At 37.4% G+C, this 13603-nt stretch overlaps 1 protein-coding gene across 1 annotated transcript in view; it reads right to left on the bottom strand.

Moving 5' to 3' along the window:
• rpgrip1l (RPGRIP1 like) overlaps nucleotides 1-13603 on the bottom strand; it is a 53494-nt gene that overhangs the window by 37194 nt on the left and 2697 nt on the right. Inside the window, exons 3-9 of the mRNA XM_034041797.3 lie at nucleotides 12954-13098; nucleotides 11362-11660; nucleotides 10425-10530; nucleotides 9878-10021; nucleotides 3885-3990; nucleotides 1066-1212; nucleotides 635-708 (exon numbers count right to left, since the gene is read on the bottom strand). Of these exons, the coding sequence (XP_033897688.3) occupies nucleotides 635-708; nucleotides 1066-1212; nucleotides 3885-3990; nucleotides 9878-10021; nucleotides 10425-10530; nucleotides 11362-11660; nucleotides 12954-13098 (1021 nt within the window). The remainder of the gene's footprint in view (nucleotides 1-634; nucleotides 709-1065; nucleotides 1213-3884; nucleotides 3991-9877; nucleotides 10022-10424; nucleotides 10531-11361; nucleotides 11661-12953; nucleotides 13099-13603) is intronic.

Here is a 13603-nt window from a genome sequence, read left to right as displayed (position 1 = left end):
GCACACATACCCCATATCATGCCATACCATTCTTCTTCCTTTTTTGGGACATATGCTGACAATACAGATTTTATGAAATACGGCCATAGGGTTCTCCTTAAACAATACTATTAAATAATAAAAGCTGGTGGCAACTGGGCTTGGTTAAATTATGATTATATGGTCATGAATCTGTAAGGTCTAGAACCAAAGTGGTCTACGTGCATTCAGCATGTTTTAATATAATTTATTAATATAATATAATGTTTTGATTATAAGCTGGGTCTCTGCCCTGTTGATGGGTCTTCGATGAAATACAGCCTATTCAAAGCAATATCCCCATATGGTAGTGGACAATTCTATGGTTTCTTAGTGCTATTTAAAAAAAATAAAATAAAAAAAAATGACCGAATTTTTTTGGTACATATTTTAAAATAATAATATCTGGAACAGAATTTGAAAGCAAGCATTATGCACATCTTGAAAGAAAAGTAAAAAAAAATTATCCAAGGTTCGTATTTAGTTTTGACATTGATTAAATATACATTTCAATTTATTTATTTAAGCAGAAGAGAACTAATTTCTGAGAGGGTCCACCACAAGCTTCTCAACACATGAGAAAGAGTCACAGCAAGTGCCAAATCCCATGCAGTACCTGTTAAAAAGTTTATCATAGCTTTCCTTTAGCAGATCCTTTTCTTTTTCCAGGTCACTGATCCGGTCTTGAAGCTAAAAAGGAGACCAAATAATAATAGTAATACTAATGCAAGTAATAGTAAACAGCCTGTTGTAGCACACCGCCTTTACTCCAGAACACAAGCAGCCAGTTGCCATTATTTATGTTGTACAAATGACATTCATCCTTTAAGACAGTTTTCATCTTGTAATATACAACAATCTTCAGAATCAATGAGATCACCAAAGCAATGTTGTACAACAGTAGAGAATTTGTTTTAAAGCGCAGTGAACTTGGAAGTAAACATCACACATTCAACAATAAAAAACAAGGCCCTTTTTAGAATTCGGAAAGTTGTGCACTGCACTCATGAACAAATGATCCCTTCATTTTCATGAACAGACAGTTACCTCTTCAGCCCGCCTCTGTGCAAATGAAGTGGCTTGCAGCTTGTTCTCCAGACTGAGGGTCTTGAGGTGCTCCTCTTTGAGCTGTGCGTTGAGCTCGTCCACCTTCGCCAGCAGCGCATCATGGCTAGACTTGAAAGTTCTTTGGTTCTGGAAAACAAGTTACCCGGCAGTGTACGTAAGCAACTGTCATGCAAGTAATAAGCAGACTATAAGTAAACCTTCAACATTTTTTAAGCCTTTGGTATCTTAGATCAGGCTAGACAGACAGACACTTGGACAGAAAATAATTGATCTTACAATTGTCCTTTTGTTCTCCAGTATTTTAACACTTCAGTATCCAGCCAAGTTACTGTATGTAAAGACTAATTGGATGGAAACTATTCTCCTTGCAAAGAACAATACATTCAAATAAATAAATACGTTTTTGTTTTCAATGAAATTATTTATACATTACTTTTTCTGCATGTTGTATGTGGGACAGTTTTTAATTACACACTTGCATTTTTTTGCCATTTCTTTTTTATTTTTATTTTCTTTTTTTAAGTCATGCACTAATAAAAAAAAGCCCAGGACTGTATATTGTAAACCAGGCATCACACAGTAATATCAATCCATATCTAACCCGAGGTCCCATAACTCTACTGTATTTCTGTTGCAGAGACCAGCCAGTAGGAGACACCCTAGTTTTATAATAAGAAGCGTGGTCGGTGCTTGCAGTAGTTGCCCAAGTGTCAGTTTTTCCTTGGATGGGACTAACAACTCTGCAGAATTGTACATCTGGGGACCAGATAAAGTGTGCAAGTTGCAAAAGACCTGGTCAGAAGTACTGGCCAGAATGAAAAACGGCATGTGGCGGGCAGAAAGGAATCTGAACCACAGATATGTGAACCGAAGAGCCACTAATTCACAGCCACAGAACATTTGTTTGTGTAACTATTCATAATTCAGTTGCATTTCCACCCCCTTTTGTTTATTACACAGCAGACTGAAGCTCTGATAAAAATACAGTAGTGTTTTTTGTTGATATTATATGTCGTGCAAATCCAGACTGTCATTCAAAAAAAACAAAACAAACAACATAAAATACTAGTTCAACTGCTATGACATTTCTAGATTATGTATTTCTAGTTTATGTACCATAAAAATTGAAACTAGTGGGGATATTTTCCTGTGGGAATACTAATACAAAGGATAGCAACAGTGACTATAAATGTGAGCATTTTTCTGGCAGGTCAATGTTGCGTTTCATTGCTTGTCATTATATGGTTTACCTTAATCGTCTCTTGGTCCAAAAGCAATTGAGCTACTGAACCATCCAATATAAATTAAACCGAAAAGGAACTTTCAAATGAAGCCCTAGTGTCTTATTTGGGTTTGTAATTAAAAATCCAAATTAATGCACCTCTTCCCTATTTTTGGTTTATCTATTTTTAATATTTCTTAGTTTTAGCCCAATTATATTGTTGTAAAAGTAACTGCCGAGTCCAGCCAACCTCATCAACAAGGGGGTCAGTCAAAAACACAATGACTGAATCGTGTCCTTGCGGGATTACATTTAAAATAAATGCTGCTCTCGCACTTTTAATTTCCTTGATCTATGAAGAACTTGATTGAGATATGAAGCAAAAATGTCAGCAAAATTCAGATATACAGCACTGTAAAGGCTGCTACCCACCAGACGTGATGCGTCTAACGGAACTGTGCAGCAATACAACAAAATGAATAGAACCTGTACTTTAGATAAGTATCTTTTATATGACCGACGACGGAGGAGCAGCACCAGGGCAATGTGAAATAAATAGGATTGAATCTAAGGAATTGATCAATCAGAGAACAGCTTCAATGCACGTGGTCCAGCATGGTGAAGCAGTATCCACAATGACGAAGGAAACGATCATACTTGCTGTTGAAAAACTACCCAAGACTTTATGACAAAGGGCATCACAATTATAAAGATACAGATTTGAAAGACAATATATGGGAGTCCATTTTGAAGGAACTGGATAAGCCTGGTATGTATGATTTATTGCCATATGTGTTGAAATACCATCAGAGAAGACGCTCATAATTTCCACCTCATGTTGACGAATATGTACCAGTCTTGAGCATAGTTTTGTCAATAGCAATTTTTAACGCCTCTGTCGCTTCTGGTGTGTATGGTCATGTCATTGCGAAAGTATCTTGTCGCCCAATTAAAAAAAAATCGCATAGCGACTGATATGACAGCCTTAAGCTTAATGGGAAAAATTGCATTAAGACCTCAGTATGCTGCTCAAAGACTTATTATTTTACGACTAGCTTTATTGATACAAACATTAAGAATTTTGTTAGCCAATCGCTATTTTTTTGTGGTTTCAAATGGTTTACATAAATAGGTAATTATTGTTATTTACAGAGACAGAAGTACAGATCTTACTTTTATGAAACAGTACACTAAGGCACATAAAAATAAGTTTTTTCTCTTGACTAGGAGTTAACCAAATAACACAAAACTTGGCTAACTCTGTGCAGTTATGTAATGGCAGCACCTTTATCACAGCTATTATTTGTTTTGTTTATTTGGTACCTTTTTTTAAAACGTTACCAGGTCAGTTACACCATAGTTCAAATTAAATCATAGGGATAGTTCCTCATTAGTTTTGCCACATCATTTTTGATTGACAGTAGGATGATCTATTTTCATATGTGTTCCATTGTTAGAGTGTTGAAGAAGCCAGTCATACAGTGATCAATAGCAGAAGTGAAGGCTTGCTGAATTTCAGGCACTTCTTTACATTGCCATTTCTATTGGACAGACTGAACTGGGAATCCTTCTGTACCTCTTGAAGCTGGAAGAACCTCCCTTCCAAGACCGTGAAGGCATTACCCTTTTCAGCAAGCTGCTTCTGCAGCTTGATCATTCCCACGTTGTCCTTGATGGTGGACCTACAAGTTTTGCAAAAAAAATTATAATAATTAAAAAATAATAATAATACTTGCAGTGTAATTCAAAATAGAATAATGTAGTCAGAGCAGTCTGAGCTGTACATATTAATAATGATTTTAAAGGAAACTAGATTGGGTTAGACAAAGGTTTTCATGACATGTGTGTTTATGAAGGCTTTAGCCAGAATCAATATATACTTTTTTTTTTTTTTTTAATGAACCTATATTTAGATCCCTACTGAAATAACACTGACCCCGAGACAGACCTACCTGGAATAATATGACAGAAGTTAAAAGGCAAGCTGCATTAAAGGATTAAATAAAGTATTATACTAATAATAATTTTCAGCAAAACAGATTGCAAATGCAACCACAAAAAAGCAATTATTTAAAGATATATATTTACTGCGATCTTTCAAGCACATGTTGAGAAAAAAATGTCACAAATCTACATTCTATTGAAAAAGTGGACTACAAAAGCCCAAACATCTGTATACCAGCTGAAAGCTCAAAGCACTCAATTTTATTCTTTCAGATATCAAAGACCATGGTGTCTTGGCAGTGCCCAGTCAGTTGTCCCCACACAAAAGACAAACAAACTCAGGAACCTGGGACATGTGCCTAAGAAACGTCTTTGACATAATGTTGAAACGATCAGTTGGCTCTCAAGCATGCTATGTGCATATACTGTAGTTGTGGTAAGTAAAGACGGCAGCACTGTCAGATTCCTGTCTTTGGAACACTAATAATTTTATTAATCTGGCTCCACACATCAAACAAACAACACTCTACATGCAAACCACTCAATGGCTTCAAAGGGTTTGACAAGGGGTTTCTTCTGTATGAAAAGCATTAACAAGCTAGGTGTGCGGTAACTTTCCTGGGTCAGGATGGGATGACAGCATCGTAAATGTTTTCTTACTTCAGCAGTTTCAATAGAACTGATGTTTGATGAGGAGACCTGTGATGTGTATTTATACTGGAGGAAAGTTTTTTTTTTTTCTTATATATTCTCATTAAACAATATATATATATATATATATATATATATATATATATATATATATATATATATATATATATATATATATATATATATATATATATATATATATACACACACATACATAAAAATCAATCAATCCACATAAACACACATTCATTTTTTATAGAATTAAATAAATTAGTGTGGAGTAGTGTTTAGGGCTCTGGACTCTTGACCGGAGGGTTGTGGGTTCAATCCCCAGTGGGGGACACTGCTGTTGTACCCTTGAGCAAGGTACTTTACCTAGATTGCTCCAGTAAAAACCCAACTGTATAAATGGGTAATTGTATGTAAAAATAATGTGATATCTGTATAATGTATAATGTGACATCTTGTAACAATTGTAAGTCGCCCTGGATAAGGGCGTCTGCTAAGAAATAAAATAAATTAAAATAGAAGGAAATAGATTAAAATAAATATTGGGTGCATCAATCGCGTTGACTTGAGAAATAGAAACAAAGTGTGACGAATCATAAAATGGGTCGGTGGCTATGCAGTACAATAAAGATGTAAAGCTAATGTGTCAAAGCATTTAAACTCAATTTACTTCCAGACTAACCTGACAGATATTGTTTGAGATCATTCCCAAGGATCCAATCTGTTGAATCTTTATGGGATATGGATCAATTGGTGATCCTGAACACAGCCCTGTTTAACACTCTTAGTGACAAAAGACACGGTTGACTTCAAAATGACATTTATATATAAATAAATAAATAAATAAAACATCTCCAGCATCCACTGGTAAAATCCTGAAGCTAAACCAGACCCAGAAAATATGTTAAATAAAACGATGACAATGTTTCAAAATCCGAGCAGAACACACAGAGGAGAATATACGGTACAAGGGAAGAAAATGTCATCTTTTACAAATGATTTACTGCTTTGCAACAGAAACTCATTTGTATAACTGAGATTTATAAGATACTGTGGTTACAATGTGGCATTAAAACATTGTTTCTGACTTGCCAGAATCATGGGGAAAGCATTTCCCAAAGACAACTCATACACCCGCTGGTTTAATGCCACTAAACAAGGCTTCCCAGCACTGTCATTCCCAGGACATGGTGTTCTCTTCTTTCTCTTTACTAACCATCATATACTGCCACTTGGAGAAAACAAACTAGCTTCAGATCAAACAGTGACCAGCGGCAGACGCTGCACATTAAGCTGCTATACACTGAACACACTGAGACACGCAAGAAGTAATTCAGTGTAAATATTTGCAATGTAACCTCTCAGAACCTTAAGTGCTTCTAGGACACATTTTGTATACTATGCATGTATGTAAAACATAGCCTAATTTAGCTGTATATGTACATATTAGTAACAGGTAAAGCAGATCCCAGTGTCAGACTGTTAGCGTATATACACACACACACACAACCATCATATATATATATTTGTTTGTTTGTGCAGTTCTGCTGGACTTCTGTTAAAGTGCCTGCTGTTTGGCTGCAGTTTTGCTATACTAACACCATGTTGAAAGGAAGAAACAGCTCCCCAAAGAGGAATGGAAACTAGTGTTATGTTGTTAGCCAGCAAAGGACATGCCTTAGATTTCAGTGTTGGCGTGTTTCCTACTCTCTCCAGATGGAGAGTGTGGCTTTTTAGATGAAGAAAACAGACATTATAAAGTATAGCAAGATTAAGAAAAGAATGTACTATTATAATTTACAATCTTAACCCTTCCCTCACAGCATCCTCAATTATAAATCAACTGTTAACGGACTGGCTCGTGGAAATTGGATATTTATTGCCTGCTTGACATTTTCCCAGACTGCATCTGAGAATCAAGGATCCAATTCAAGGCAAGACTTAAATAGGTGCCGGGAGAGTGCAAGTGAGGGGCTGCATGGCGGATGTATAAGAATCTCTTACCTTTAGGAAACTTGTAGTTTCTGATCTATAGCATATATGCATTACTTTCTGCAGTCAGATAGTTTGATGGTTCTGTATACTACAATTATCTGTACAGTACGTTACTCGGGTGAAGTAAATATTTTGTTTTCGCACCTTCAATTTATCTTATGGGATCTATTTTAATGGCGGTTAAATGACCCCTGGTAGAAAACACCAGCAGGATTAATATAACGTTACAGGGGGTTTAGATACACTATCATTTAGATTATTAGAACAGACCCTGTGTCAAACTGCGGTCCACTGCTCCACAGTATGTACCAGAAGCGAAGTAAATGCTACATTTTCAGCTTCAGTAAGAACCATTTGAACACATGCAGCTGAATCAATTGTGCTTGGAAATCAACCAGAATGAAAGCAATTACAAGGCTCATATTTAATGATTATGTTAAGATGGAATAGCTTACAATGGTATGCCGTGCCCCAACAATTTCACACAAAGCCAACAGCAAATAAAAAAGAAGTATTGCTGGAGCCCGCAACTTGTCATTCTGAATGTGAACTTTGCCACAGCAGCTGGGACTGGCAGGCAAAGCCCTTTTTTATTTTTATTTTTCAACTGTAAAACAAATATATATATATATATATATATATATATATATATATATATATATATATTATTAAATGGAAAATGTGTATTAGATGCAGCTTTAACTTACTAAAAAAGATTTGTAGGCCAAGCAAAGTCAGACATCCAGCCTACTTGAAACAGATATAAGATTCTTAGCTAATGAGTCATTATGTAGAACATATGCAGAAATCACAGCTCTGTGTTCTGAATGGGGCCACAACAACAGGAAAAAACATGACTTTAATAAAAGCAAGCAGCATATTGGTTTTTACATCAAAGCAATTAAGGGGCTTTGGATAACCAAAAGTATGTGTCAAGCCGATGCCAAACCAAACTGGTCAATTAAAGACACGCTGTGAGGAGTTTAAATAACATTTTTCTAAAGGGATCTTTGCCATAAATGTCATGCACAGTTGGAAGCGGCTGCTCTTTAGAAATCTAGCACTTCTGGACCTAGTTTCAAACAGAAAATCGTGGAAATATGTTTCTCTGATGTCCACGTTCGCTTGGACTGAGGTCACATTGTTTTGATGTGATTTACCGTTTTAAAAGTGAGCGTAATAGCATATGACAGGGGGAACATTTAAAAAGATGTAGTATTGAAAGCAGAACTGATTTCCAACACATAAAAAAGTGTGTGTCTGTCTAACTAGCTATCTATCTATCTATATTTATATATGAATTACCAGTATTTGTAATAAGATTGTTGTTCCATTTACTGTATTTCCTGAATTGTGTATACTGTAGTGTAGTAATAGTGGCTAATTAACTTCTTGAAAATGATGTCTGTCATTTGTTATCAAAAACATAACTGTCCTAGCTTACACCAAATATTCTAAAATGTTTCCAAAACTTAATCAAAACACACACAACAACAGGTCAGCTTTAAGTGTAGCGAAGCTATTGAGGATTTTGTTATCAGAGATGTAGCGTTTGGCAGAGATCTTATTAGTAAAGAGTTCTGACTGGCTGGAAATCCACACCAGACATTCCTCTTTGAACAAATGTAATAATCAAAACAAACACGCCAAATGTATTTTCAGAAGATTGAAAACTAACGAGAAGTTTTTTCTGTTTTTTGTTTTTTAAAAGAAAGGAAATTTCAGTGTAGCAAGAAATGTGTGTTTAGGATTTCCTTCGCAGGCAGATGTTATCCGCCAAGGAAATTATACACATCACAGAATAAACTTTTTGCAAGGCTATGTATTACCATTGTCCGATGGTCAGCGCTACAAGTTTTCACGGATGCAGCCTAATATTTAAACACACCCATAGATAGACTAATGCAGATTTCAACATCAGATTTCATACTGTGATGATAAGAAACTTCCAAGGGATTACATTATGATTACGCTGTCTTTTTTCAAAACATGTAAAACAAGTTGACATACAATTCTTAAAGCCAGTATGAGCTGTTTTAAAGCACTGGATTCACTTTTCCCATGGTGGTAATGAGCCTGTGTGACTCAACTAAATAATAATCAACTGTGTCCAAAAGTTCTTTAATCTTTGCAATTGACTAAAGCGCCTGAGCTCCAACAATTATTGCATCACTACCCAGGGAGTGACTTCAAAAGGGCTGCTAGGCCACAACCGCTGTGCAATTTCAGCTGCGTTTGAAAAACTGCATCAGTGAAGGTGAACCTGCTGCCTGCACATGCAGTAAACAGACAGTTGCTTTTAATGTGTGCTAGTACTTGTGGTACATTATATAGGGGTTTTCAAGGTGGTGTGCTTAATCTTAACTATCCGAGACAATGGGTCCTATTTATTGCTATGCTCTAATGATAAGGCATGACTTATTTAGTTTAGCAATGTCAAAAAAAAAAATGCTATAATCACACTAATAAGAACCACAGGCTCATATTTCCCTTTTACCCGTGCCCCTTAACTTCCCTTATTGGGAAACTAAAATGAAGGGGCATTTTAAACACAATTTACCACTTTGAGTCCTGAATTATTCTTGTCGAACAGGACAAAACATGAGAGTATACATGAGAAAAGGGGCACCAGTGTGGAGTAGTGGTTAGGGCAATGGACTCTTGACCGGAGGGTCGTGGGTTCAATTCCAGGTAGGGACACTGCAGCTGTACCCTTGACAAGGTACTTTACCTAGATTGCTCCAGTAAAAACCCAACTGTATATATGGGTAATTGTATGTAGAAAATAATGTGATATCTTGTAACAATGGTAAGTTGCCCTGGATAAGGGCATCTGTTAAGAAATAAAATAATAATAATAATATATTATTATTTTTATTATAATTATGAACCTCTTCAGCTGTGGGGATACACAGACAAAAGAAACTGCTCCAGCTAGTCTTTATATAGAACGCGTGGTGCTGTGGTTACCTCTGCCCAGTGGCCTGTTGCTCTCGAAGCTGCAGCAAGGAGTCCTCATACTCCACCTCCTGTCTCCTCAGCTGCTCCCTCAGGATCTCTGCAGCACGCTCCAGGTCCTGCATCTGTCCCCTCTGAGACTCGATCACATTCTCTCTATGCAGAGCAGCATGGAGAAACATGTGTGTCAGCCAGGTGCAAGGCGATCCGTACGAGACAGGCACTGACACGAGCAGTGCCACACAAACACACACAACCGTAAGGGACAACAGATACAACTGGCCTAATTTAGGGGCAAAAGAAAACTGTTGATTTCTCTATGTAGTTTAGCGAGAAACCGGAAGGGCAATGTTCTGCAATGAACTTACCCACTGGAATTGCAGTATTAGCATAAGCATGGCATAAATAAGGTATGGGAATCTGCATCATTGGTTCAACTGCTCCTGAACCCAAACTTCTCATGATTCCGAAATACACTGTTGTTACAATGTTGGAAAGAGAAATCTAACTATTTTTGTTTGCAACACAGATAGGTCGTAGAGGGATTTGATGTACATACAGGTTGCGGATTTCAGCTCTAGCATCATCAAGCAAACTGTGCCCGTATCTTGGAAGCATTGTTTGGGTCGATCTTGCTGTCAGATCCGGATCTTGAACTCTAACTCCTGGAGAAAAATAAATATACTTGTAAAACATAAAAGGCTTAAGGATTTCTTCCCAATAAAATGATTTAGAAAAGGCACTGATGTTCATAGCAATAGAGTATTTACATCTGTCATGTATTCTCCTGCCTCATAGATTGATGTTATTGATTATTATTTCAATAAAATACATTATATGTAAAGTCAAGTACACAAAACAAAAGATGCACAGATATCTTCTTTTTAAGTGAACTGGTTTACTTGACTTTTGATCACCAAACTGCTTGACTGGTTTATAGAAACGGTTCAGCCATCATTCAATCTAATGCACAGCAAACACGGTGTGGTGCCTCCAAACAGGATGTGGAAGTGAGCCCGGTCGTGAGGCACGCCACATAACACAAGATCGCTGCAAGCAGATTCTGTTTACACAACATGTGCTTTTCTTGTGGTGATGTGTGATCATTTTTAGGAGCTTTATTAACATGTATTAAATGCTGTATTTTTTCTTTTCTCAAAAGACTTTATTGGATCAGTGTTTGTTTAAAGTGGGCAAAGAGATGATGTGTGGCAGGGCTGGATAAAACCTACAACGTGGCTGAACTTCTTTCACAAATAAATGGTACGCTGAGGTCCAAACCAAATCATTTTATATGGCAAACACTGTACGTATTGCATTATTGATCTAATTTAGAAACATAATGGGTCACACCATCTTAAATTATATTTAAAAAAAAACATGACTTGATCAAACATTTCAGTCTCATAGTACTATTCACTGTATGCACGGGCTGTACGTGGTTTGGTACTGTATGTCTGCAATAACAGGGGGAAGGTGGGCACACTTCCATATACCTCTTTTCAGATTTTCCTGCATAGTGACATCCTCCTGGACCTTCCTGAGACCTGTGTTGATACGGGACTGCACGTAGTTGTATGGCGTGTATCTGCGGCCCTGGACCTGTAGCTGCTGCTTGGCGGAGATGAGCCGATTGCGCAAGCCCTCGTTCTGCTTCTCCAGCTCACGCACCTTCTCCTGCAGCTCCTCCATCATCTCCTCCAGCTCCACATCCCGGCCAGCCCTCCTGGCCCCGCTGGACTCTGGCTCCCCCTTCTTCCTATCGTTGACTAGCCGGATCAGCTTGGTAGCCATTCTGGCACGACACAGCACAGCAGAATGGAAAAAAGGAGGTGAGAAAGAAAAAGAAAAAAGAACAGGAATGCAGGAAGTCAGCAAAAAAAAAAAAGCTCTTTTGAAAGGGACATAATCGCTATGAAGACTCCAGTGCGGAACCTGAATAATACATTTCAGGTTTTGATATAACTATTACTGTCTGTGAAGAAGCCTTTGATGTTAATTGAAACCATTGGACAGCAATCTGCTTTATAGCACTGACAAATAATAGTTTCCGAAGGCTTATCGTTGAAGGTTAGTGCATGGGGAAACACATACTTGCTCCATATGTTCATTCAATATAAAAACCCAATGCTTGGTTCTGTATGAATGCACCACAGAGTACTAAAAATAGTTGTGGGCAGGGGATGTGGTGGGTAAAATGTATGATTTGCAATTCCTACTGTACCTTAGTGTAGTAAAAGCTTGCGAACAGTAAAGGACATTCCACTGCCATATTGTTCCCAGTTTTCCTGTAGGTTTTTCAAAAGCCACACTCCAATTTAATAAAGCTACACAGACTGTAGGTGGCCAATATAAAAGCCCCCATGGGACGCACGTCCTTAATTATAATGAAAGCTATCTTTAACGTCATGATCTTTAAATAATGCAAAAGATAAATGTATTAATATGGACCATACATCTTCCTTTTATTACATTCAAACTGTATTTTAGTTCATTTTACTTATGCACTCGTTATGTTGAAGGTAGTCCAGAGCTGATGCAATATACAGTAATGCAAAACATGCCAATTCGTGTATGAAAAAAAAAAAAAAGTTGGGCAGACAGAAGAAAAGTGGATTTGATGAGCAACACAAGTTCAAAGACAAAAACTGGTTCCGCATCTGAAAGTACCACACTGTATCTGTTTTTAAACCATTTTGGTCTCATTATAAATCAGGGAATTGGAAAGAAAGGTGCACCTAATTTATTTAAAGGTGACTGATGTGCTGCAGGGTAAATGACAGGTATGTTTGGCAAGCCAGGACAGATGCATACGAAAATCTGAATTCCCCAAATTACCATCTTACCAAGTACCAGCAGCTGCTGAGAAAAGACCTACTGTAATGGTGCTATCTCTGTGACTATGAAATACAATGAATTATTTTCTTTTAAAAATGGCCTTTAACTGTTTTTAAAAGGTGCTTGCTGTCTGTAATTGAGGTTCATAATGAAGACAAGGTAGTAGTTGCTTTACTGGTTTTCAGACAGCAGTGATGGATGGGTCTGGCTCCAGACCACTAGTCTGCAGCACTTGATTATGAATCTGCACCTTTTGATTTTGTCCTCCTGTTTGCGGGCATGCTGTTTGAGGAGGATGTTCTCATCGTGCAGCCTCAGGAAGCGATCCTCCAGCTCGTCGCGGCTCACGCGGGACACTGCCTGCCTCGCTCTGGTATTCTGTGCAGCCGAGGACTCTGCCAGTGGAGCAAACTCAATGTAAAACAGAGCGGCCACACAGCGCATTGCACTTTGTGCTTCTGTCATGTGACATCCCCCCAATCCAAGGCCAAGCCATGCAGATTCAAACTCTTTTGTTTCTGCAGTACAGCTAATCAAACAACACAATATCAAGAACACTTATGTGACAGCTCATGTTGATATTTCTTTTTAATGTTTGTTAAAAAATATATATATATATATTATATATATATATATATATATATATATATATATATATATATTTAAGAAACCTGCCTTGCAAATCCTACTGTTTTGTAAAAAGGGGGCAGAGTAGCAAGAAGAATGAGGCCAAAGGCTTGAGGAGACAAGGAGACGTGTCTGCACTGACTTCTGTCAGAACAGTTCTCTGCAAATATCCATAATAATCATACCCTTGCCCTATTTTTCTGAACCTTCCATAGCCACCATGTGCATACAGTATATTCTTATTTAAGGGATTCATATGGATCTAGTTTAAAC

Source organism: Acipenser ruthenus, chromosome 20 (genome assembly GCF_902713425.1).
Source record: "Acipenser ruthenus chromosome 20, fAciRut3.2 maternal haplotype, whole genome shotgun sequence".
NCBI classification, from domain to species: domain Eukaryota; kingdom Metazoa; phylum Chordata; class Actinopteri; order Acipenseriformes; family Acipenseridae; genus Acipenser; species Acipenser ruthenus.
Note: the sequence above shows the minus strand (reverse complement) of the source record. Positions and strands in the feature narration are given on the sequence as shown.